General features: G+C 36.9%; 1 protein-coding gene across 19 annotated transcripts in view; it reads left to right on the forward strand.

Annotated features, from left to right (window-relative positions):
* RBMS3 (RNA binding motif single stranded interacting protein 3) overlaps positions 1–25517 on the forward strand; it is a 1620164-nt gene that overhangs the window by 1542266 nt on the left and 52381 nt on the right. For 11 of the 19 annotated variants that reach the window (XM_051858893.3, XM_089331200.1, XM_070072890.2 and 8 more), the window contains 2 exons: positions 3795–3905; positions 11497–11544. In XM_051858893.3, the coding sequence (XP_051714853.1) occupies positions 3795–3905; positions 11497–11544 (159 nt within the window). The remainder of the gene's footprint in view (positions 1–3794; positions 3906–11496; positions 11545–25517) is intronic. The other 8 variants (XM_070072889.2, XM_070072891.2, XM_051858896.3 and 5 more) reach the window with 1 other exon arrangement.

A 25517-nucleotide genomic window follows, 5' to 3' on the forward strand; every position in this document is an offset into this window, starting at 1 on the left:
TATTGAAAGGTGTAGTTAAAGAAGCGAGGAAGGAATTATGAGCTAAAATGAAGTTCTAGGGAAATGTGGCTTTCAGCTTACCTGATAGTTCATCATTCTCCCATCCATCCAACATTTACCTCAGATCATTATAACATGATTCCAAAGCTGAGGGCTACCATGTTTGCCACAGCTTTCTGGATTTCAAACATAATTTTTGAAAGTCGGATTGTCTCTCCATGTTGGTTTGGAAATTCTCAAGGTGGCTGAGGATTAGTGAATGTTTCTAATGGGACATTTCTTGCCCCATTTTTTTTTCTATCCCCAATAGGCATGTACACATACACACTCATGAATACATCAAGTTCTTCTCATTGGAGCTCATGCTCTGGCATTAATGTGGGTTTTAAGGCAGTTAGACATGCTCTTAATGAGAGAGAAGCTGCACATATTTTATCCAATTTGCCAATGGTCCTCTAGTTCCATTGGGAAATCAAAATATTGATGAACTCTTAAGAACTTACAATTTCTTTCAAATATTGGCAGAAGGTTAATGACCCAGATGCTTTCCTGGCCTTATGTCAACTATATTTACTCCACACATGATGGTCTTTGGAAACTTCACCCAAATAGCTGTTGGATTTATTTATTTCAGAACAAGAGCCGCCAGATTCTCTGTGTTCGGTGGGAGCAGCTTTGTTTTGCAGACGTAGGGGCTAGCATGGGCCAGACGTTTTTGTCAGCTGTTTGGTCATTGTGTTTTTCAGTGGAATTACAGCATGCTACAATACTTTTCTTTACAGCTTAAACATTGAGCAAACCCAGACATCCGAGGATGCTAAAATGAAAAATCTGTTTCCTTCTGCTGTACTGTTTGCAAAGTGGACTCTGTCAGGCAGCACATTCTATACATTTCACATCAACGAAATTACCCTTAATGTGTTGGCAACATCTGTCACAATACACTCTTCAATCCATGACTTAAATGCATTGAGTAGGAATGGATTTGACAATGTATTTAATGAGGCACAATTATAGTTGCCTTTACAACCATAAGGTTTTTCCTTTCTTTTTCTTCCTTTTTTTTTGTCCAACACACTACAAAGGAGATTCTGTAATCTAGGATAAGCAAAGTGAGTGGTTAATACCACTCTTGCCTGTAGGTAACCAACACACAAGACTTGGAAAGTTCTTTGTCCCTTGTAATAAAATATCACCGGGAAAATTCATTTCTCCAAAGGGTTCCTGTCAATGACTTCCAGCTTCCTCATTAAATTTCTTCCACTCCCTTGAGATTAAAGGTTTTATATTCTAAATAATTTGTGGAAATGTTTTATTCATTGAACATTTTTACAGAGTCTGAACAAGGATGTATAGTCTTATATGTCCTCCTCTAAGAATCCTTATTTTATTTTCTCTTTGCAGTAAATGGTCTGCTTAGGAAAGGAATTTTTTACGTGGTTTCCCACACTGTTCCTAGTGCTGCTATTTGCATTTCCAAATTATGTCAGACAGCTTCCCAGCCTTCTCTTTCATGGTCAGATTTTTGGTTAATACTCAGAAGAAGCACTCATTCTGCGACTTCCAAAATCAAATGAGTCGCCCAACGCTGCTTTCCATGAAAATACAGTCTTTCTTAAATTAATTCCAAGTGCAAGTGTTCAGTCCTTCTGTTCTCAGGTATGAATTGTGAATGATCTGTCACATGTTCACCTGCCTCATTTGCATATTGCCTCCCAACGATCAAAATCTACCTCACACACCCTGGTTAGTGGGCAAACTCCAGGTCATTGAGAAGAAAGCACCCTTACCAAACACCAGCGTATTTGAATGATCCTATCTGTGACTAGAACAGGCTGACTGCGGGGATTCCAAGACTGCGATAGTTTAACTTCGTGTTGGAAGGTCAGGAACAATTATTCTAGGATAGAATAAGTAAAGAATTGGAATCTTGCACATTCTGAGGTTTGAATGTTGTGAACGTGCCAGTTTGGGTTCAAAAAAAATGCTTTAAGGCTTCCATCTTAACTTGGAGGCTGTTTTATAATTTATCCTCTCCCCAGGTGATTTAAGAAAAACCTTAGTTCCTTAAGAGGAGCCTGAGGGGTTTACTTCTGGTCTGGCACACACAAAAATTCTTGAAATGAAGGCCAGTAAGCATTTTTAGAAAGGGAAAAATAAAGATGCTTTTGCATAAGAGATTCAGGCAGCAGGGAGAAAAAGTGACGTGGCAGAATTATAGTTATGTAATAGCTTACCTTATCATATATTTAGTTTAAGATGCATCCTGGTGAATGACAATTCACAGACGCATCAAGAAATTCAGAGAATACAAATGCGCTGCTATGTGTATTTACAAGCTACATACCTATACAACTACACAGATGTATCCCGACTGTTTCTAGCTCAAAACTCCAAATGTCACTGTTTATCAAGCATTTACAATTATCTGACCCAATTTCTATTATCTCTCAAAATTAATGTGGAGGAGCTCATTGGAGAGGCTGAATGGTATCTTGATCTCTTCACAGATGCACTCAGGAAGTTGGATATGGATGAAACCATGAGGTGTGGATCATCCTGTGCAAACAAACTTTAGGAAGCATTTGCCTGTGGGCCATTAATATGAGTGCTGAGATCTTGTCATCTACATGTATCTGTCCTGATTCTGTTTCTACAAAATATTCACATACATGAAAGAAAACATAGTATGGAAGATATTTTGGAGAAAGAATAACTGCTTAAGATACATAATCATTTTACAATCGGGTATTTCAATGGGTTGGTAGGTCATAAGCTGTTGCCTTTAGTATAATCTCTAAAATAAATCACTAGAATTATATAATCTCAAAGATTCCATCTAGCCAGAGCTTTTGAATTTTGTTTCTTTTTTTTAAAAAAAATATTGTTCGCCTCTCCAAATTAGCTCATTAAAGGAGAGTAATAGAGGAAGAATGACAATATACATGGCCTGACTCCATCCTTCTCTAGGCATATGACACATTGTGTTTGGATGGAAGCTTTAAAAATGTCTATTATTTCCTGTATTTCCAACAGTCAAAATAAATCGAAGGATATATTCTAGAAGTATACCTTTCCTAACATCTGATTTAAAAATCTTAACAGGTTTGCTTCTTTTTTTGGAAGTTTTAATGTATCAAAGGACATAAACATTTAACCTGCTTTAATAGAGTTCAATATTCTCCTTTCTTGTATCAAAAATACAGAGAGGTAGAAAATAGTCAAAAGATTAGGAGGAAAAGACATGGGAAATAGTAACTTAGATTTCTAGATCATCAACATTAGATAGTAATATGTTCTTCAATGAAATCTTATCAGGAAACCCATCTAGACTTTCACTGTCCTCCTAGAAATAGATTGCATTTGCATGATTAAGAATTATCTATATGAATCATGGATGAAAGACATAAACTCAAGATTTCATTTAATATCATAAAATATAACAAATTCTCCATGAATGTTCTTATTGATGAGAAAAGTTTATATTTATAATAATAGTAGAGAGGGTATATATTGTATGGTTTCTTTTGATGCATTCTACATAAATTTTGGGAAATGTAGTTGACAGATATTAGACATATCACAGATAAATCCTATCAAAGGAAAGGATGTTTTTAATGCCACATATTCAGATAAGCACAAACTGAGGTGGACTGACATAAAAATCATTTAAGTTTGAATCAGCTTTTTCAGTAAAAACACATTTGTTTAACTCATTAGCACCATTTATTGTATTTTTTTAAGCTTCCTTCCTGTGGAACTTGTTGTCAGATGTACATTGTATGTGTTTGTAGGGTGCTGTGATTACACCAACAATGGACCATCCTATGTCAATGCAGCCAGCAAACATGATGGGTCCCCTGACACAACAGATGAATCACCTGTCTTTGGGCACAACAGGAACGGTAAGTTGAAGATTTGCTTGTCTTGTTTCATTGAAATTGACTTCCTTGATCAGAGTCAAACTGTTTCAGCACCACTGATGAACACACTTTTTAGACTTAAGTAAGAATAAGCTATGCTCTGCATGTATATTCAATTCCAGGGTAAATTATCTCCTTGTTAAGCTAAGGGATCCATTGAGTTGGTTTTATATTCAGTTAATTCCTGTTCTTACAACACAGAGCATCATGCATAATATCTGTTTTTGCAAAGGTGTCATTTTTCACACACCTGCAAATCTAGACCTTGGGCTTTGATATACTTGAGCCTCATTTTCTTTCCCCAGCTGCTTGAAGTTCAACCAGCAGATCTTTCCCAACTTATCCACAAGCAAGCAGCCAACTCCGTGACTCACTCAACAGGCTTCTTACTTTCAATGTATACGTCAATAGAAAGTCAGGAACATCTCGGTATAATTGAGTTCCTTTAATCTTTCTCTGGATGTGTTGATACAGATGATGGTGAAAGAAGGAAGGGAATCTAACGTGCTTCATCTTTCAGGTTGGAGTATTTTACACTAGTCCTGTTTCTCCTAAAGAAATGAAAATCTATTGAAAAATGCCTGTTACAATTTTGATTTGATATTAATTAGGTGCATTAAAATAAGGGGCAAAACTTTGTTTTTAAGTCAGTTTCCCCAATATTCAAGGAGGTAAATATCTACTATTACTTAGAATATTGAAATTTTTTATAGAGAACAGTGAAAACAGCACAGCAAACTTCTCACATGACACCATCAGTAAAAGTTTTGTTTTCCATAAATGTTAGTATAGATAATCTTGTCACTTTTAAAGACGTAAAAAAAATTCTTCTGAATGAAGCAGCTTAAATATTTTAGAAAGAGCAGTGCCGTAGAAATCAGAAACACTAGATTCAACTTCCATTGAGTCCATTGTTGCTATCTGTCCTTAGAAAGCTGGTATCTTCTGGCCTCAATTTCCCTTTCTATCTCAGTAGAGATACTGAACCTGATGATAAGTGGAACTCCTTCAACTATACAATTATGTATCTTTCAGCCTGCTGTCTCTTAGTTACTCTTAATGTATTAGGCATCCTGTGCAAATAGGTAAGAACACTATGCTCACTAGCCATGTATAAGGAGTTTACCTTACAGCATTGGCTTGGTTGCCAAATACATGATGCTGACTCATAGGTTTCTTTTGCCATATAAGAAGCTCCTCACATGCCCTCTGAGGCTTCCCTAATATGCTCTAAATAGGAAGAAAACTTATGTCACTTAATGGAAAGAGCCACCCTGTTTCAATAAAGAAATTCAGTTCTGTTTACATGAATGTAGTACTTATCTCTAAGACCTCAGTTGCTGAACCTGTGAAAAGCACTTGGTGGTTATTTACCTATATGACTGCTTTGGTTAGATCAAATGTTTTCTTAAGTTTATGATTAAGAAGTTTAGAAGTCATATGGAAGACTACCTTTAACTGTGGATGAGGATACTGCTATTTTTTTATCAGGGAGGTAGACCTTGAGGATATAATGTTTCATCCCTTTTAGAAACGTGGAAGAGTTATTTATAGTCTCTTTGTACAATACTGATAAAGCAGACATCAAGAACAGCATTAGGAGACCTGAAGTTTCTCAAGTTCCCATTACAGACTGCCTTCCCTATCCACCGCCTCCTCCTTCAGTGATACAAATTCTGAGTGAGTGAGGCAATGGGATTTTTCTGTATTTTATAACAACCTGGAAGCTGCTAAAAGAGGGAGATAGAAGTGTCAGAAAGCACAGAATGAGATACTTTGTAAGTTTGACATCTTTAAATCAGAAGCAAAGCTAACTGACTTGCTGAAGGTCGAGTCTGTGAACTACTAAACATACAAGAGCTAGATTAACTGAGTATAGCACCAAATCCTGTAAGGAATTGAAAAAATAGCCTAAAATATATAGCACAAACTAAGAATTATAGTGTTTATTGATTCAATAATATGTATTAGGAGTGTATATTTTAGCATTTGCAACAAAAACATAATTATAGGAGATTGCTTTTACCTAGCTGGTAATAATAATAATTCAATAATATACCTCTCCCTTTCTTAGAAAATGAAAGTTTTAAGTTTGTGCCTTATTTGTAACACTAAATTTCCTCTAGGTTTTTCTCCTCTTTTTATTCTTTTCTCCCTTCATATTTGTACCAGACAATGTAACATATTAAGAAAATATTTAAAGTTCTGTAAGAGTCTGAAAAGGTAGCAAGATGATAGTATAGCTTTGTTGATTTATTCAAAAAAAGTTAAATTTGTTAGTGTATAGAATATTATTTTTTCCTTAAGCTGTCACTCTAATATTTTGATACACCATCATAGATTCCATTTTATTTGAATTTTGATTGGCATTTGGAGTGGCTATTATGTAGTTGAGGTTGCATTTTTAAAATCAGATTTCCCTACCTGATGGAATTTTTCTGACATTCTCACTGACTCAGGGAAGGCAGCCTAGCAACTTGGATGACCGGTAGACTTCAGAGTTAAACTTGAAATCAAAGCCTATTTCTGCCCTCTTATTACCCAAGGACGTTTAGTCAAGTTACTTAACCTCTTTGAACTTTCACTTCCTCTTTTACAACATGGGAATGACAACATTTACATACCAAGGAAGTTTCAGTGTTAAATGAAATGATAGATATAACATACCTAGTACACAGTAGTGCTCATTAATTTCACTGCCCTTACCTCCATTGGCTTCTAATTGGTGGGAGACTCATGCAGATGGGATGTAATATTCAAATGAGATGTATGGATTTCTTTAAAGTCTCCACTTTAGCTACTAACACACTCTACCAGGACTGCAAACTTAAAAGTCCTTCAGAGTGTAGATGAATCACATTAAAGAATGATCTTGACTTGAATTCAAGTAAAATAACTTGGAAATCTATGAAGGTACTTCATAAAGTTCATGGAAAAGTGGATTTAAAACGCAAACTTATTTTAGAGCAAAAAAATCAAATTTATCCATAGTTTTTCATAATGTACATTTTACATGAATTTTTTGAAGACGCTTGTTCAATCAAAATTTATATTTGTTTGTTTCATAAATAGAAACATGATCATATCATGTTAACAGGACACCAGAGATTATAGTTTAGAAATTTTTAATACAATAAATAATCTCTCTGCCTGAGAAATGGGCAAACACTGAGTTGGTGTGTTTGGCAGCCTGGAATGCGCATGACTGGTCAGAAAGACAGCCATTACTCAACTCCAGACAGCTGTTGCTACATGGACACAAGGAATCAAGGTGGTTGTACCTTCAAGTTTTTCAAGATAAGCCAAATAGTGAGAGCTTGATATAGAATTTACCTGCATTTGAATATTGGACCCAGTTTGCCCTGAACAAATCCAAATTTATCACTGTTATCTGAGGCTTTCCTGGTTGTCCACCAAATTCTCTGGCCATTTCTTCTTTTCTTGCACAAGTTGCTAACCCAGGGTTTCATTTCTAACTTGGTTTTTCATTCCACATGATTTCCTTAAGCAATCTCATCCACTTTCATTATTTGAAACCCTGCCTTCAATGCTGAAGACGCCTACACCTGAGTCCTCAATGCTAACCTCATCTTAGGATGTTAAACCTGTTTACAGAACTACTTGCTAAGTATCTCCATGGAAATCTCCCTCAGTCATCTCAAAGTTAGCATGACCCAAACTAATCTCATGAGCTTCCTTCCAACTGAACTCTCTTCCTCTTGTTTCTGTTCCGTTTCCTTTCAAGCTAATATCATGACCATTTGCCCAACAGCCAAGTCATACACTTAGAATTCAGTCCAGACCCTTTCTTCCTTCCTACCGTATATGATTACATTCAAGCCTAACAATTTTGTTTCATAGATATTTGTCAAATACATCCTTTCTTCCACATTTCCAAAGTTGCTGACCCTGGACTTCCTTTGATTGACTGTAATACCCTCCTAACTGTTCTTTCTGCTTTCACTCAATTTTCTCCAGTTCATTTCAACCACGTTGCCATAGAAGGCTACTCCAAAGCTATAGAACAATGTCTGTTTCCTACTTGCACTTTTTCTTAATCTGTCAGACATCTCAGCTCACTAAAATCCTGCCAAATGAGACGTGAGCCCTGAAGTCAGGATTGAGAGAGGAACCTCCATGCCAGAAAGAGATAGGTTTCAAGAGTAGATCAGAGTGAGATCGAGTGAATAATTCAGAGTAGGCAGTGACCAGGGCCGGGAGGAGCTGGAGCTGGATTTGAATTCTCCACTTTCAGAAGGAGTGACTTTGGCACGGGTTCCATCCCATTTGCCTTATGCTCCCTGGCTAAAGGAATTGTACTGAGCCAAAGCCTCTTTTTCATTTTCATGAAAACAGGTACATTTGGTCCTCTATGACCCCACATTTTTGAATGGATGCTATTTAGTTTAATTACCTTTCCTCTACAATATACCCATCTCATACGTTTACAGTTCAGTTCTCTTCCTATTTTTAGGCTTGGTAGAATCCAGAAGGCTGAAAAGAGATGAATTTTATGCAAGCAGTGCAGTTGCTTTATTCCAGGGCTGTGCTGACCTTGAGGATTTTTTCTAGCTTTTTTTTGTTGTTGTTGATTTTTTGTCGCAGGATTCCCTTGGTGGAACCAAAGCCCCATTATCCCTAATTTCTTATCACTGTGTGGTAAGCTCTAGCAGAAACCAGGAGGGATTTGATGGTGTTATGAGAACCTCTGAATTGCACGACAATCTTGTTTTACACATTGCTTATCTCCTCTCGTTTGTTCAGTTGCTGGTCAACAGTGGCTTACAATGTCACCACCATCTGTTGATAGCAATAGAAAGTTTTTGTTCTGTAGAAACCTTATCTGCAGTGCAGTGTGTGCCCCAAGCCACTGGTGATTTCTGACATCATTGGATTCCCATGGTGTAACAATGGCCGCTCACAAGAATAATCTTCTAATTGTACTCCATTTGTTCCCTGTTCTCTAACATATTATAGTCACACCATTCCTTCACTGCTCTGAAACTCTGATGTTTTCAGGGAAAAATCATTAATTACTCACTTTGCTTAGAGATTGCCCCCTCCCTCCAATATTAGATATGAATAACGGCATTATGACTGAAAGTTATAAAAAGAAACACAGGGTGTTAAATGGAAACTTGGTTCAGGAACTAGTATAATAAATACCAGTGAGTATTATCCTTAAGTGGTTTTTCAGGAAAAAAATGTTAATTAAGAACAGTCAAATTCAAGATAGAAAATATTGAGAGAAAGATCAGTTTCTTAACAAATGTATTCAGTCTTATTATAAAATAAAAGACCTTAGCTTGTAATCTTGTAATACAAACAATAAATGAGTAAGCATCAAATGAAAGTCTAGTATTATGAAACAATTGGTTTGCAAATTTTCATTTTTTGTTATTTAAAAACTGGATTGTGAGTTCAAATAAATTTACAAAATAGAAAAACCCCAATAATTAAAATGCCAAAGATCATAAGTAGCTGTTAAAAGAAGAAATAGGATAGTCAAAACATACCAAAAATAGTAATAAAGAAAATATAATTGAGTCAGACATACACATGTATGCATACCACACAGACATACACATCCCACCCAAAATTATCCAAATAATACACATTATTGGAGAAAGTGTAGGGAACTAAATATTTTCAAATACTGATCATGTAAGGATAGTAACCTAAATTTGTGTGTCAATCAAATGATAAGGTGGATAATTGAGACACTTCGATACATTTGTACTGGTTCATCAGGCAATTATAATTTGGTTATGCTAGTTTATGGGACTATCCTAAAATAACAGAAAATGTGTTATCCCTGAAATGGTTAGCACAGTGTTCTTTCTAATATTTAATAAAAATGTAAAACTAAGCAAATCATAATCCAGTCATAACCCAGAATATAATGCAGCATAAAGACATGCGTATAAAATAATTCAGAAAACAGTTGTTTATGATCGTAGGTCAAAAAATTTGTGTGTAGATCTGTACATGTAGAGAACAATATCAATTATGAAAGATATTTATGCACTAAAGCTATAGAAAATACAAAAGAAGTGTGGTTATTTTTGTGTAGCAGGATTAGAGATCATTTCTATTTTAATTACTATGATTTTGATTTTCTACATTTTTTCTAAATATTTAAGAATGCACATTTTTTGCTTTTATTATTTATTTTAAAGTATCATAAATATATTCTTGGAAAATGACTAGCATGGCCCAAAAAATGAAGCCTTTTTTTTGGAGTGGTAACTTGTGATTGCAATTTTCCCCTCAAGGTAACTAGGCATTACTACCAATATCCAATACTAATACAACCTTTGAATATACTTTAAAAAAAGATCCTACCTCTTCTAGATTTGAGGATTGTAATCAATTCAGCGCTTCACATCCCTAATATAATAAACAAAAATGACTCATGCCTATGGTTTGTTTGCATGTGGATCTTTTGGTTAATGTTCACTTTTTTTGATCAAAGTGCTTTGCAATATTCGGGTGATAAACTGTCTTCCCACATGTCCTTGACTCCTGAGACAGTGATTAACACTGTCCTACTGGGGTTAAGAGAAGCAAGTTAGAAAATTTTGACAGTCCAAAAGTTATTAAGTGGGTAGAAAAATATCTTTGGAGCTTTTAGCTTTTAAAATGGAAGACAGATCTTAGGACTGGAATACAGGTTTACAAAAGAGCATTTATTTAACGATGTTTTGGCATGGCATTTGAATGTGAACAATACGAGGTTCCTTTGGCTCAGTTTACCCCTCCTCCAGGTGAGTTGGGATGGGTTTAAAATCTTCTACTTGCAGACAGAGGACTTAGGTCATAGGCCTGGGCCCACTTTATTTTTAAAGATCCCTGGCTAAAGGAATTGTGTGTAGTTGATGCCCTTTTTCATCTCCCAAACAACAGATGTATTTTGTGCAATCTGACTTTGAATGTTGAACTGACTGCCATGCCATTTAATTAAAATCCCTTTAGAATTTGTCACCTTCAATGGCATCTGGTCAGTAGGTTCTGTCCCATGTATCTCTGCTCTGGCAATTATCTCACATAAAAAATCCTTTTGCCGTGAGCCAGAAGCCCCCTCTGCTCTGCTTCATGGGCCACCAACAGGGATCAGAGCTGGAGTGCAATGAGTCATGAGACTTTGGCTTCAATAATGCTCTTGTCTCCATAAACTAAGAGAATGTGCAGTTTTTATGTATCTCTTTTAAATTTTAGTTTGCTCTTTTGTTCTACAGGCCTTTGTTTCATACCATGCTTCATGGGCTGCCTTGCAAAATTCTAGTGCCAGCCAGAGAGGATAACTACTTCCTTAAGAGAGGGAAATGTTCTGGGACAAAATGTACTGTCATCGCAGGTCACACAGGTGCTAACAACCTGGTCAGTGTGGTAATGGAGACCAACCATGGTATTTGCTGCAAACCGGGGATCGTAATGCCTTGACCACTTGAAGGCCCATGGGTTATGTAACCATAGGACACACAGAGGGCCCCTCCAAGTTGTAGAACTAAGATTCTATTTTATTTTCTTTTGTACTTCATTGCATTCTTTCTCATGCTCTTTTCATTCCAAGATTCAATCCCAAGACAGGATTATGATACTCCACCAGCTGTTGTGTCAGGTAGGAAAATTCTAATTCCTTTAAGATTTGATTGGAGGGGAGAAATGGAGGTTGCCTGGTTTTCTCCAAAACTCTTTAAAGCAGTGATTCTCAACATACATGGGAACTGGCAATTTTAATTTCAGTTTGGCAGGGGGAATATATAGTTCTGAAAAGTCTATTTAACATTATAATTTGGTTTTATGTCTGAAAAATAAGTCTGATGCTTTTTCAGTAGAACATAAAAGCTCAAAGATGCTTTGTCCATCAAGGACACCTAGAAGACAGAGATGATGTTCTTTGTATCAGTGATTCTCAGTGTTAAACAAGGTCAGCAGAATTTTGGCAATGTGGGAGGAAGATTTAATATTTAGCAGAAGAGAGCATGCATTAATAAAAACAGTTTGAGAAGCACTGCTTTAGAGACCAGAATTTTTCTAAAATAAAAATAAGTCATCCCAAATTGCTTGCTGAGTAGCCAGCACAGGGCCTGACACATAGTAGGTACTCAATATAATTGTTTGTTGAATGAATCACAAATTCAAATTTGTTCCAAAAATTATATCTGGATTTGAGAATAGGAGTTGCCAATGTTCTATGTGTGCAATAAAGCAGCAGAGATTGATTTGAGAAGTAACATTAATGTCTTGAGGATTGTAATTAGCAACATTGAAGTTCTTTCATGAAATTCAGTGGCGCAGTTTATAGAAAGCATGTGTATGGGGAGAGGTGGGTTATTGTGAACTGCACAGATCTTTTCATGCTTTCATCTTAATTTGGAATTTTAGTGTCATGCAAAGGGGAAAATGGGCACAATTTTTCATTTTGTTGATTTTTTTCTTAACTAAATTAAATACTGTCAGTCTGAAGTACTTTACATTCTTTGATCCTTTGACATGTCAGATAACAAGGATGAAATCAAAACCAAGAAGGGCATTGTATAGACAGTGCAGAAAATAAAGGCCAGAAACAGAATGAAAGAGCCCATGGGACAGATAAATCTGACAACTGGGTGGTGATTTCCCAGCTGAAAATACCCTGTTCTTGGCCACTCTATTTGCTTGACCCAGCATCCTTTTCCCAGGTCTTGTAAGTTGTTTGCTTAGCATGTGACTGAGTACCCAGCTTGGAACCTCAAGTAAGAATGGCTCCATTGAGTTAGCTTTCCACTAGAAAGTCATGTTGAGACTCTCTCTATTGATTTCCCTTAATTCAAGTATCACCTGTCTTCCCTCAAGATGTGTTATCTACTGCTAATGTGCCTGTGTCATTTTGTTCATTCATGGGACACCTTCCCCCAACCCTGAATGGATTTTGTTTACTGTATCCAACTTCTACTATGGTTAACATGATTTTTGTTGGTATCTTTGCTTAATCAGAGGTGTCTATTCTTCATTATTTGCTAGTATTTTAACAGGAATGACTATAATAAAACACACAAACTGGAATGTTCCTTCAAGTAGTGTTCCTGCTATTTTTGTTTTCCAGAAGAGAATGAAAAAAGAAATAAGAACATCAAAAGTACTTACTAAGTATCAGTTGTGTGTCAGGCTCACAAATCAATTGAGGTTGAACATCTGGCTGAAATTCCAAGATCCAGAGTTCTCATAGGATTCCATAGACAGGAGCCACTGAAAGTTCTTGAGCTGACACGTAACTTGATAAAAGGAACACTAAAAATCTTAATCTAGCAGTTTTGTCTGGGTTTCAGGAAGAAGTAAGAGCCTAATAGGATGACTAGAAAGCCCAGATATGATATATTCAAAATAAAAAAGTGTGCTAAGTTCCCAGTAGGAGAGTACAAAGGAATGGACCAACACAAGTTAATACAAAAATAACATTTTGAAGGATTTTATAGGTATTTTCCTCTTAATACATTTGATTGGAGTTTTGATATATCATAAATTGCACATTTTCTAAAATGTTAATTGGCTGGTGGTACAATCTTATTGGCTTCTGACCAGTTGCATGTCCTTTGCCCAATCCTTCTCACATCAGGAATGTTAAATGGGCACTGGTGTTGTTCTATCCCTTCCCCAAAGCTCCCAATACTAGATAACTCAAATAATTCCTTGCTATAGTACAAGCCAATTAAAAAGCTAAACTTTTAGAGTCTAAAATATCTACTTGATAATTAATGGAAGCATAACTCAATCTAATTTCATTCAGTTGGCATTTCAAAATATATGGAGCCATTTCTACTACTTAAGTACTGAGGATGCAAACACAAAAATAAAATATGCCCTTGGTTAAAAAAAGTGATATAATTTAATGTTGTTATGTGTCATGTTAAATGTACAAAGAATGGAGGAACAAGAACCTAGGAAGAAGATTTGAAATCTTCAGGATTAAAATGAATTCCAAATGAATTTGGGTGAATGAATAGGAGTTTCCCAGTTGGTTGACTGGGAGTGTACATTATACAAATTGTACAGGATGTATAAACTCTTAGAAACAGGAAACAGTATAGGGTGATTAGATAACAACAAGTCAATCAATACTGGAACAAAATTTCACTCTGGCATAAGTAGACACTACCTCAGTATAAATCTGATTTTGGCTAAGGACTCTTCCTTCTGAATAATGTGTTATCTTGTTCCTTTATGATTTAAATACTGTTTGTTGGAAATATACTATGTGGTGATCAGTGTGCCAAGAACTAAGGGTACAACTTCCTCCTAAGAGCTTGAGTCTAGTTAGAATGTTGGATATAAAAAGCCTTTACAACAAAATGTAACAAATTCCCAAAAATCAACAAATATGACATTTAAGTTTGTAAACTCATCAACGTGTTATCCGGGTTCACAATCTACTTGTGTCATTTATTAATTCTGAAGCCTCAGAAGAATTAGCCTCTTTATAGCTTAGATTATTCATCTGGAGAAATAACATCCCATAAAGTTTTTGTGAGCATAGTATGAGATAAAATGTCATCAGCTTATAACCTATTCTGTCATAAAGTAAATGCTCAAATGTTATTAGCCACAACTATACTAATCACTATTGGCACCACCTACTGTGATGGTATAAAGAACAAGTAATACCCAAAGCATCTTCCAAAAGTTCATGGAAAATGTTTACTGTGAATAAACAATGCAAGGTTTTCAAAAATTTTTTGCAACAAAATAAATATCATTTAATTCCATTTCCCCACAAAGATTCGTATGCCCCTTCATATGGTAAGAAAAGTAGGAGAAAGAGTCTTGGTGGAAAAAATTCAACAAAGACATAGGGACACGTGTGAGTTAGCTAAGTGAAAAATAAGCTGAAGGGAAGAGTTTAAGATCAAGGAGTCGGTATGGACTTGTACGAAGGCTCATGCGAAGAGTGTGGCAAAATCAAGAGACTGCAAATTATTAAACTGGGCAAAGATACATATAGAGAAGTGAAGATTACAGAAAACAAGTCTGGCCACATAAAGTAACTAGAAGTCTTCTTGATGGCCATACACAAAGACATTTCAAAGTCTTAGGTTGGACAGTGACATGATCGCTCTGGCTGTAGGGTAGAAAATGCTTTAGAGATATGAACTGGGGAACAGGGAGCTGAACTCAGTAATCCAAGGAAGAAATCAAGATGGTGGCACATTTTGTATTCATATTGTGGAAATCACAATGTAGAGCTCACAATTTTGTGATGTATTAAGGAGATAGAACACATAGAACTTGGAAACCAACTGAATAGAATTAAAAAAAGAGAGAGGAATTAAATATAGCGTTTACGTTGTTAGAACTCCGTAGCCTAAGGTGTCATCTGCTAATATCTGAAACCCAGAAAGGAGAATAAATTTTCCCAGGAAAAAGGCTGAGCCCAGAGTGCACACCCTGAGTTTGAGATGTTTATATCCGGGGGAGATGCTTAACACATGTTTGGATTTGTTGATCTGAGCCCAGAAGATATCTCTAAGGTGGAAAGGAATTTCAGAGCATGTGCTTAGAGTCAAGGGAAGGAGCAGAGCTTTAGACATAGAAGGTAACCTAACCAAAATCAAAGAACACTGCAAAGGATAGGCCACCAGTCAATTGACAAAATGCTAAAAAAAAGCCATTGGAAATAGTTATACAAGGTCACTAGTGAGTTTGATAATGCAGTTTATGAGGAAGGACAATGATGGTGAATATCAATAAAGAAATGTATGTGGCATACGAATCTGACATAGAAGAGGAGTAGGAAAGATGATAACAAAAGCAAATAGAGCATGGATCTGATTCATTAAAAGATTTATTATATTTATTTGAAAGGTAGAGTTATAGAGAGAAGAGGAAGAGATAGAGAAACAGATGTCTTCCATCTGCTGGTTCACTCCCTATTTTGCTTCAATAGCCGGAGCAGAGCCAATCCAAAGCCAGGCGCCCAGAGCTTCTTATGGTTTCTCCCATGTGGGTGTAGGGGCCCAAGGATTTGGGCCTTACTCTGCTGTTTTCCCAGGCACATTAGCAGGGAGCTGGATCTTAAAAAGAGCAGCTGGGACTCAAACCAGCACCTATATCAGATGCCAGAGCTGCAGGCCAGGGCTTTAACCTGCTGCACCACAGCACCGGCTCATTTGTGATGTTTTTAAGATTACACATATTTGGTCGTGATGGGAAGAATCCAGGAGAGAGTTCTGTAGTTTGCAGATGTAATTTATGGAGATGACTGATAAAGTAAGGTCTTTAAGAAAGTCAGGTATCTCTTGTAGGAACGTGGGAGGATGTGAGGAAAGAAAGATGCCTATTCATACAAGTTTCACATGTCAAATGATGTTCCAGATGATAAGTAAGACTATTTGCTTTTTTATGTGATGTATTGACATCTTCTTCCTAGACTGATTGAAGGATGGAGAGGAAAGGAATTAGAACAGAAATGGTAAGGATTTAGCGAGAACAGAAACTTGAAAAACAATGAAATGAGAAGCTAACTGGAAATACATATGTCATTGGAAGGATTGGAGTAGGCATGTGTTTGAAGTTAAGAGTAGAGTGAAAAAAGATCAGTCTTCATCAGTGATTTCAAGGAAGAATATAAAAGTAAAAAGAAGACAGTGGGTGCTAGAAATTCAGGACTAAAGCAAGAGACACAGAGCTTAGAGAGCCCCATGTGATGTGTGGAGTGGTCAGAGATGTAATACTTCGATTTATATTTTCAATTAAAATTGATATCTTGGTAGCTAACATTCAGGTTAAGGAAGCAGGTGGCCAAAGCAGACTTGAGGTGAAGGTGACAGAAGGCAAGGCAGTCATGCAAAATGAACATAAGAGACTGCTATTGGAATGCAGTATTTTTGCATAGGTGGATTTCGTTTGGTTTGGTTTTAGCAGTTGCTTAATTATGCATGGCTTATGGGATATTTTGCTTAGGAAAAGTAGGAGGTGATTGCTTAAGCTTTAACAATGAATACATTTTTTTAAATAGTAATCTGGGAAGAGACACCTAAGGCAAAATTATTAATATCCAAAAGAAAATGGTTGAAGTTTGGGAGCAAACAGTATCTGATTTATTGCACTGAAGATCCCCACTCCATCCCACTCCTCTCACCTATGTGAGTCTCCCCTATATGTTACCCTGCTCATTTCAAGGACAGAACAGAAATTGGAACTACCTTCTATGTTTCCATGCTGAATCAGAAATCTGTTTCCTTTTTAGTGTTTCTTTTCCATAATAATTAAAACTCCTTAAAAGATTTTTGTAATTTAAGAAAATATTAGGAAGGGGAGAGGGGAGGGCTGCAGGTGGGAGAGAAGTTATGGGGGGGGGGAGCCATTGTAATCCATAAGCTGTACTTTGGAAATTTATATTCATTAAATAAAAGTTAAAAATATAGAAAAGAAAATGTTAATGAAAGAAAATATAATGAGTAAAATATCATTTTTTGCATGGTTGGATTTTGTGAAGCACATAAGAAAACTACAGATAATTTCAATCAAAATTTCATCTCTGTTGCCTTGAATTTAATGTCCTTGAAGGGCATCAGCATGAAATCAAGCAAAAGTATACAATCAATTGAGAACAAAAGTGGGATCAACATCCCTCCTCCTTTTCCAACAAGGGTAGAGTTCTGAATTGGAACTTGGGTTTGAAAAATGAAAATCAAGGCCAAAAATATGCATTGAAAAGAACCCATAATACAGCTTCTTGAACACGCCTATATTCATTCTTTGCCATATCCTTTTACTCACCAGCTAAAAATATGTTGACATAGTAAGTGTTATCATATGACGCCACATGCAGCTCTACCAAAAAAGTATACATAAATCACGATATACCAGTTGAATATGAAGTCCTTAAGTGTCATATTTCTGGCCATGAAGTTATGCTCTAAGAATAAAGTTACTCATATGGATCCTTGCTCCAACTAAGACAAAATTCACTGTTCAGGCAGCATGCATTGTCTTTTCTTTTTAAAAAAAAATTATTTATTTGAAAGGCAGAGTTACAGAGAAGCAGAGGCAGAGAGAAAGAGAGAGGTCTTCCATCTGCTGGTCTACTCCCCAGATGGCCACAACAGCTGGAACTTTGCCGATCCAAAGCCAGGAGCCAGGAGCCTCTTCCGGGCCTCCCACATGTGTCTAGGGGCCCAAGGTCTTTGCCGATCCAAAGCCAGGAGCCAGGAGCCTCTTCTGGGTCTCCCACATGCGTGTAGAGGCCATCTTCCACTGCTTTCTCAGGCCTTAGGAGAGAGCTGGATCAGTGGTGGAAAAGCCTGATTCGAATGGTGCCCATATGGGATGCCAGTGCTGCAGGTGATGGTCTCGCTGCTATGCCACAGTGCTGGCCCAGCGTGCATTTTCTTTCTTTCTTTATTTTTTTTTGAAAGCTTTTATCTAATAAATATAAATTTCATAGGTACAGCTTTTGAATTATAGCAGTTCTTCTCCCCATCCAGCATGCATTTTCTTCACGTTGTTTTTGCTAGTTCCTAATATAAATGTATGTTGGAAAGTGTCATTAATATACAACCAGTGAGGGTCAACTGATTTGTTTGAAGTCTATCTTATGCTGCCTCTTCCTGGGTGAGAATTACTTTATAAAACTATCATATATAGTTGAGGGGATTGAGGGACAGTATTTAAGTTACTTTCAAAAACAAAACCATTTGTCAAGCTCTAAGCAACATTTGTTTTCATGGACACCATGAGTTAATTACAAACGATTTCCATCTCTTAATTAGAAATTAAGTCCATTAGTATCTCCAATTAGCAACAATTACCCATTAAATTGTATTTACTGTAAAAGACCTGACACAGAGTTATAAGTGTTCCCACAAACCACACATGAAAATCAACTCAATTTCTTTCCTCAAATACCGTGCATTTACTTTGATTACCAAACTGCATTTCTTTAAATGCACTAATTAATTGATTTTTTTCTATTCAATAAGTTGCAATAGGGGAGACTTTGCTCATTATTGTAGATTCATTCAACTAATATTGCAGACCTCTTATGGTGCTACAAGGAACTGGGGTTAAGCACCACAGAAAAGTATGTATTCCTTGCCCTCAAATAACAAAGAATCTGATGACCGAGGAGGACAGAGTTATAAAGAGCTGTCACATAACATGCATGTGACAGGTGCCACAAGAGCAGTCTGCCTATCAGACTTCGTATTTGGTGTTTGAGCATGGATTTGATAAACAGCATGTGCTTGCTGAGTGACGGTGTTGCTGCAGGAGCATGTAGTTTCTTTACTAACTTATAAAAATGGAAATATTATTTTAATGACTTTGCCTGTGAGGTTACAATTTTGATTGAGCCATTCAAGTAACCTATCTGAATAGAGCTTAAGCAAATAGGCTGTTCTGAGATGTGAATATCATGACTATTTTGACCAATTTCCCTCAAATGGGATCAAAGGAGGAGAGGGTAAAATTCTATGCCTTATCTTCTTATCTAGCAAGGTTTTGCTGTAAAGATTATATCACAACTACACAACTTTGCCATCATAGCATGAAAGCAGCCGCAAAGGAACAAGCATGGCTGTGTTCCATCTAAGCTCTATTTATAACATGGGCAGCAAGCTGGATTTGGTCTTTAGGCTCCTGTTCGCCCACCTCTGTTCTAATTGATTTATTTTCACAGGCATTTCAAATGGAAGACTCTCAATGACATATTCCTTATCATATACATGACATGCCCTTCCTTTAAAATTAACCTTTCTGTATTTTTGTGTTTCATGAAAGGCACATGAAATGTCAGCAAGTCAGAGGTGAGAAAGACTGAAACGGAAGTTGAAAAACACTTCTTTCTAGTGCTTTACTTTGTAACACATAATTGATTATAGTACTGATGCACTTTCCACATTCTCATAATATATTGGCCTTCCGGAATTTACTTCTCTATCTAGGCAATAAGGGTCATCAACTAGGAAAGCAAATATAAAATATTTAATATCTTCTTGATGGACTTTCGTATTTGATACTTTTCAAAGTTTCCAGAAAAGGTGAGCAGTATATGATCCTATAGGATTCATAGCAAAAATCTATTTTACATCTTGTCACACTAGCAGGGGTGGTTTTGTTCTTGTTCTTCTCATTGATACCTGTCTACTTGTTGCTTTCGAGCTACCCGTGTTGGTTTCCCCATTCCCCCCTGGGAAAATACTTGTCCAAGTGATGTATTCTGCTTTGTACCCTGAAGGCGAAGGAAGCATCCTGGTCTTGTATATAGGCCAAGCACTGCATAAAGTAGGCCTTAGATGACTGCAAATATGACTGCCCCTTTGGGCAAGGACAGAAAAATGCCTGTTGGTGATACAGCACACACATCAAACAGACAGCATGCCAAAATGCTTCTGTCTGGAGTAGCATCATCCAGTGAGTGGAAACAACCAACAGAGCATATTACAGCAGCAACACATGGTGTTGTGTAGACTATCAGTCATACACACAAGGGCAGAGCCTGCCTCACTGCATAAAGGAAGAGAGAATGTTCAAGGCAATGGTGGATTTTAACGTAAGCTAACTATGTGCACGAATCAGCTCATCTGGTACTGAAAGCACATGGTCCCCTTTCTGATCATGTTCTAATCGTGGCACAAAGTGGGCTCTTGATGCTCAGAGAATCCAACCGCGAACTGACTGTGAGTCAGCAATTGCCAAAGCTTGCTGGGAACATCTGATGCTGGAGAGACGCTGACTCACAGATGTGTTAACCTTTCTCTAGACTCTATGTTACATTAGTTCATCAGACAGCAAAATGCCTGAACCATGCAGTCGTGCGTCCCTATTGAAATACTTTCTCTGAGTTAAAATTAATTTTTCCTGTTTTTTTCTTAGCTAATATACAACCCAAACATTTACAAACAGTGCTACTGATTGCTTTCAAAGTCCACAGTGGATAGAATTTCCATTATTTTATCCACTGTCCCTAATATAAAGAGTACATGAACACTTGCTCCTTGGAAACTCTCTGTCTCCAGATGAATGGATATACTTCTTTCAAACTGACAATGTGAAATATACACCTTAATCTATTTCTTTTTGGGCCTTCATCATCAGGACAGTTGGAGTGAGATGGAGCACACTGCAAATGTTCCTAGTGTCATGGTCACTCTACTGTTCTCAACCACTTACTCATTTGATGTGTTTCTAATGTTGGGTTTTTAATACAGTGCTTAATGTTGTAAACCCTTCACAAATTCCACTTGATTTGAAGGTTCTAATTCCTACAGTAAAGAACAATCTGTGGTAACTAATAGACTACAGAAATGTATATGAGTGAAATGGACATTTTGAGAATTGATAATTGTTTACAGCCCTTGTCTCTACTGTTCAGGAACAATGTTTTTTTCTTCCTAGTATTTGTTGATTTCATTACTTAGTGGAGGGTTTAGCTTAGGATTATAAAATAAACTGAAAGTAGATCACTGTAAAAATTTCTAAAATTTTATTAACATATAAAAATATATATAACCATATAAAATTTTAATAACAGCCTTTGAATAAAAATATTGGTGAGATGTTTATTAGGAAAACCTGTACCTATTAATATGAAGGTCAAAATATGATGATGATGGTGATTGTATTAGCAATATATAAATAGTAATGGTGACCTCTAATATTTTTCTATTCCATCCATCATATATGAGAATTTAAGGTAGAATTTAAAAAATTATTATATCATTTGGTAGAAGTGGCACAGAATTTTTGAGTGATTCTTTAGTCTTACATCACTACTAAATTTTATGTGAATTCATCAAATCTACATACAAGAAGTTCAGCATCTTTGCAAACAATTGATTGCTGCTTTAAATATTTCTCACACTGAAATCACATTTCAAATGATAGATTCTGTTCATCCATGCAGTGCTCAGAACAACCTAAAAGCTTCCCAGTTTATTTAATGTGAGGCTGTCACTCTCTTGTGATTCATGGAATTGATAAAACACATTTGAAATTGGGAACCATATATAATACACCTTCAGTACATACTTATATTAAGTCTATCTTCCATGATATATATGTATATGTATACATATATATAAAATACATTTGTGTGTATGTGTGTACACACAGAGATGCAATGAGTACATATAGCAACTATTACTACCTACATATTTTTTTCAGTTTTCTACTTAAAGCAGAATCTTGCTGTCGGGGATGAATATTATGCTGGTTGTTTATCATACCACTTTTTATTTTTCACCTGTCTGAACAAGATACATTCACTGTGATTCTCCTTTGATTAAATATTGATTGAAAAGCCCATCAGCTTTTCAACTAACCTTCATACAACATAGCAACACTAATCAGTACACATCAAGTTTATTAAAAATGGAAACCCAAAAGTCGAAAAGACTTTTAACCAATGGGCCCTTTGATTTATAAGGAATGGACATGTTTTGGTTGGCAGCAAAACCATGTTGATTTCAGAGTGATGGCTTGCAGGCCCACATATACCATGTGTTAATTACCTGATGTGCTTGCTCTGAGTCCAGCAGTCTGCTCAAGATTGGGGAAGGCACAGGACTCCAGAATCAGGAAATAGGAATTTATTCATGAATAAGCATTTACATTAGAAAATCTACTATGTGGACTAGGTAAAAATCACTGTGAATTTTGATATACTCATCATAGAAAGTTAACAGCCTTCTTGCCAAAGAAGACAAGGACCAGGTTAAGATTACTACTTTTCAGACAGGAGGGGAGAAGTACATCAGGTGAAAAATGGGACATCTCAGACAAGGAAGTTTAGAGGTGATTGTTTTGCAGGTTGTTTGTGAAGGTAACTTTGGGAAGGGCTTAAGGAACTGACAATTTATTCAGCCCTGAATGCTATAATGAATTCAAAGGCAATAGGGCAAGAAAATGATTATGTGTCTTAGGTGTTATTTAATAGAAGAGAGAAATAAATCAGGACTAGAGTTGTGATAGGCAAAGAGGCCGTGACCGTTGAAGTTATGCAGAAAGGAATGTGTTTGTTTTCAGGTTTGCAGAATGAATTTTTGTTTGTCTTTTTCCCACCACAGTCATCAAGTGGCTTTATCTGATAATTGTGTATAATCTGAACACTGTTTAATTAACAATGCTATGCCCTTACGAGTAGCTACTAGCTAATTAAAGGTTATTTTAAAATTACCCAAACCAAAAAAATCAGCATATGAGTTATCTGTACTCCCACGTTCAATGCTGCTCAATTCACAATACTTAAGATCTGAGATCAACCCAAATGTCCATCTACTGTTGACTGGATAAAGAAATTATGTTATACATACACTATGGAGTACTACTCAGCTGTTAAATGAAATCCTGTCTTTTGCCGTAAGTTGGATGCAAATGGAAACCATTATACTTAGTGAAATAAACCAGTCCCAAAACGATGGATACTATATGCTTTCCCTGATCCAAGTTAACTAAAAAAGCACCTGAAATGTAATGTATTGGAGTGAAATGGACATTTTGAGATTTGATGATTATTTACAGTCCTTGTCTCTTTCCTTGAGGAACCATGTTTTGTTTTTTTTCTTTTTCTTCATACGATTTGTTGATCTCTTTTATGCAGTGTAGGGTTTACTATATGATCATTAATTAAACTGAATATAAATCTTTGTAAAGAGTGGGAATGTGAGAGAGAGGAGGAGGAAGGGTTGGAGTGTGGGGAGGAGGGAAGGTAGGGGGGAGTGTCACTATGTTCCTAAAGCTGTATATATGAAATACATGAAACATATATCTTAAATAAAATTTTAAAAATATAATATAAAAATAAATAAATGCAACTGCTTTGTCTTTGGCTACTGAAATCAATAAGAAAAATATCCTAAGCAACCAGAAATTTTAAAAAAATCCATGAATTCTTTCCTCATACCTAGGACAATTATTGCCTGACCGAAATATAACCAAACATTGAAAGCCCTTGGTGAGTTATAGAACCAAGCATGCGGTAGGTCCAAAATGGTGTTTCTCCCTTCTCATGTGCTGAGTGTGTATGGAAGACATTGAGCAAGCCAAAGTGAATTACACACACGAAGAATATACTATGTTCTCTGCCTTGAGTGCTTCATGTGTGATTGTTGCAGTCATTCTCTGGGAGAGTTTCTGTGTCCTCTACAATTTGTTGCTTTAAAAACTTACTCATATTTATGCTCCTTCAGTTGTTTCGAACTCTGATTTTCTCAAGTTCCAAATATAAGTTCTACAGTTTTTGTTACGAATGAACTGTCTCCTCCTTTATGAGAAAATAAATACATTTGATCTTATCTTCAAAAATCTCCGTTCATGTCAAAGGACTCTTTCTTTGTTCTTCTCTCCTTAGGCTCCCGTTTTGTCAAACCTTGGCCCTGTTTTCACCACGATTGCCCTTTCTTTCTGTTTTCTTGATTCCATCTGCTTGAACTTGTTTTTGTGGCTCACAACATTGATTGCCCTCTTTCACAAGGCACCCCGTTTAATATGTATTTATTCACCGATGAGTTTTCTAATACTTAATAAAATATGGACATTCTTTCTACCTACAGTTTCTCAGGCTGCTGGTCTTAGAACACTTTGCTTTTATTCATTCTCTTCTTCAATGATGTCATCTGCTTCCTTAGCTCCAAATCCATATTGCTAATCCCCCTTGTTTTGATTTTTATGCCAGTGTTTCCAACTTCTTCCTGGGTTTCCTTCATCCACTTCAGCCACCCTTATCTTTTATTTATTTATTTATTTATTTATTTTGACAGGCAGAGTGGACAGTGAGAGAGAGACAGAGAGAAAGGTCTTCCTTTTGCCGTTGGTTCACCCTCCAATGGCCGCCGCGGCCGGTGCACCGCGCTGATCCGATGGCAGGAGCCAGGTGCTTCTCCTGGTCTCCCATGGGGTGCAGGGCCCAAGGACTTGGGCCATCCTCCACTGCACTCCCTGGGCACAGCAGAGAGCTGGCCTGGAAGAGGGGCAACCGGGACAGAATCCGGCGCCCCGACCGGGACTAGAACCCGGTGTGCCGGTGCCGCAAGGCGGAGGATTAGCCTAGTGAGCCGCGGCGCCGGCCCAGCCACCCTTATCTTGATAATTCAGACTTCATACCCACAATCACAGCCACTCTCTTTCTTCTTAATCCAGTTTATTCTGCAAATTTGCCCTGTGTTCAAGCAAACTCGTGTGTTATTTCTCTAGGCAAAATTTTTTAAAGTTAACTGTAGCTGTGATTAGGGTTGTTTTAGTCATTGGCAGTGGGTTGGAGTACAGCTCTTTTTGGTGAGAACCATATGACTTTAATTATTTATTTGAAATGTGGAGTTACAGAGAGAGGCAGAGGGAGAGAGAGAGATAAGTCTTCCATCCGCTGGTTCATTCCCCCAGATGGTCTCAGTGGCCAGAGCTGAGTGATTCCAAAGTCAGGAGCCAGGAGCTTCTCCCAGGTCTCCCACATGGGGCAGGGGCCCAAACACTTGGGCCATCTTTACTGCTTTCCCAGGCCATAGCAGAGACCTGGGTCAGAAGAAGAGCAGCCAGGATACGAACCGAGGCCCACATGGGATTCTGGCACCACAGGCAAAGGCTTAACCCACTGCACCACAGTGCTGGCCTGAGAAGCAT

Source organism: Oryctolagus cuniculus, chromosome 4 (assembly GCF_051225735.1).
Source record: "Oryctolagus cuniculus isolate XC-2025 breed Fujian yellow rabbit chromosome 4, ASM5122573v1, whole genome shotgun sequence".
NCBI classification, from domain to species: Eukaryota; Metazoa; Chordata; class Mammalia; order Lagomorpha; family Leporidae; genus Oryctolagus; species Oryctolagus cuniculus.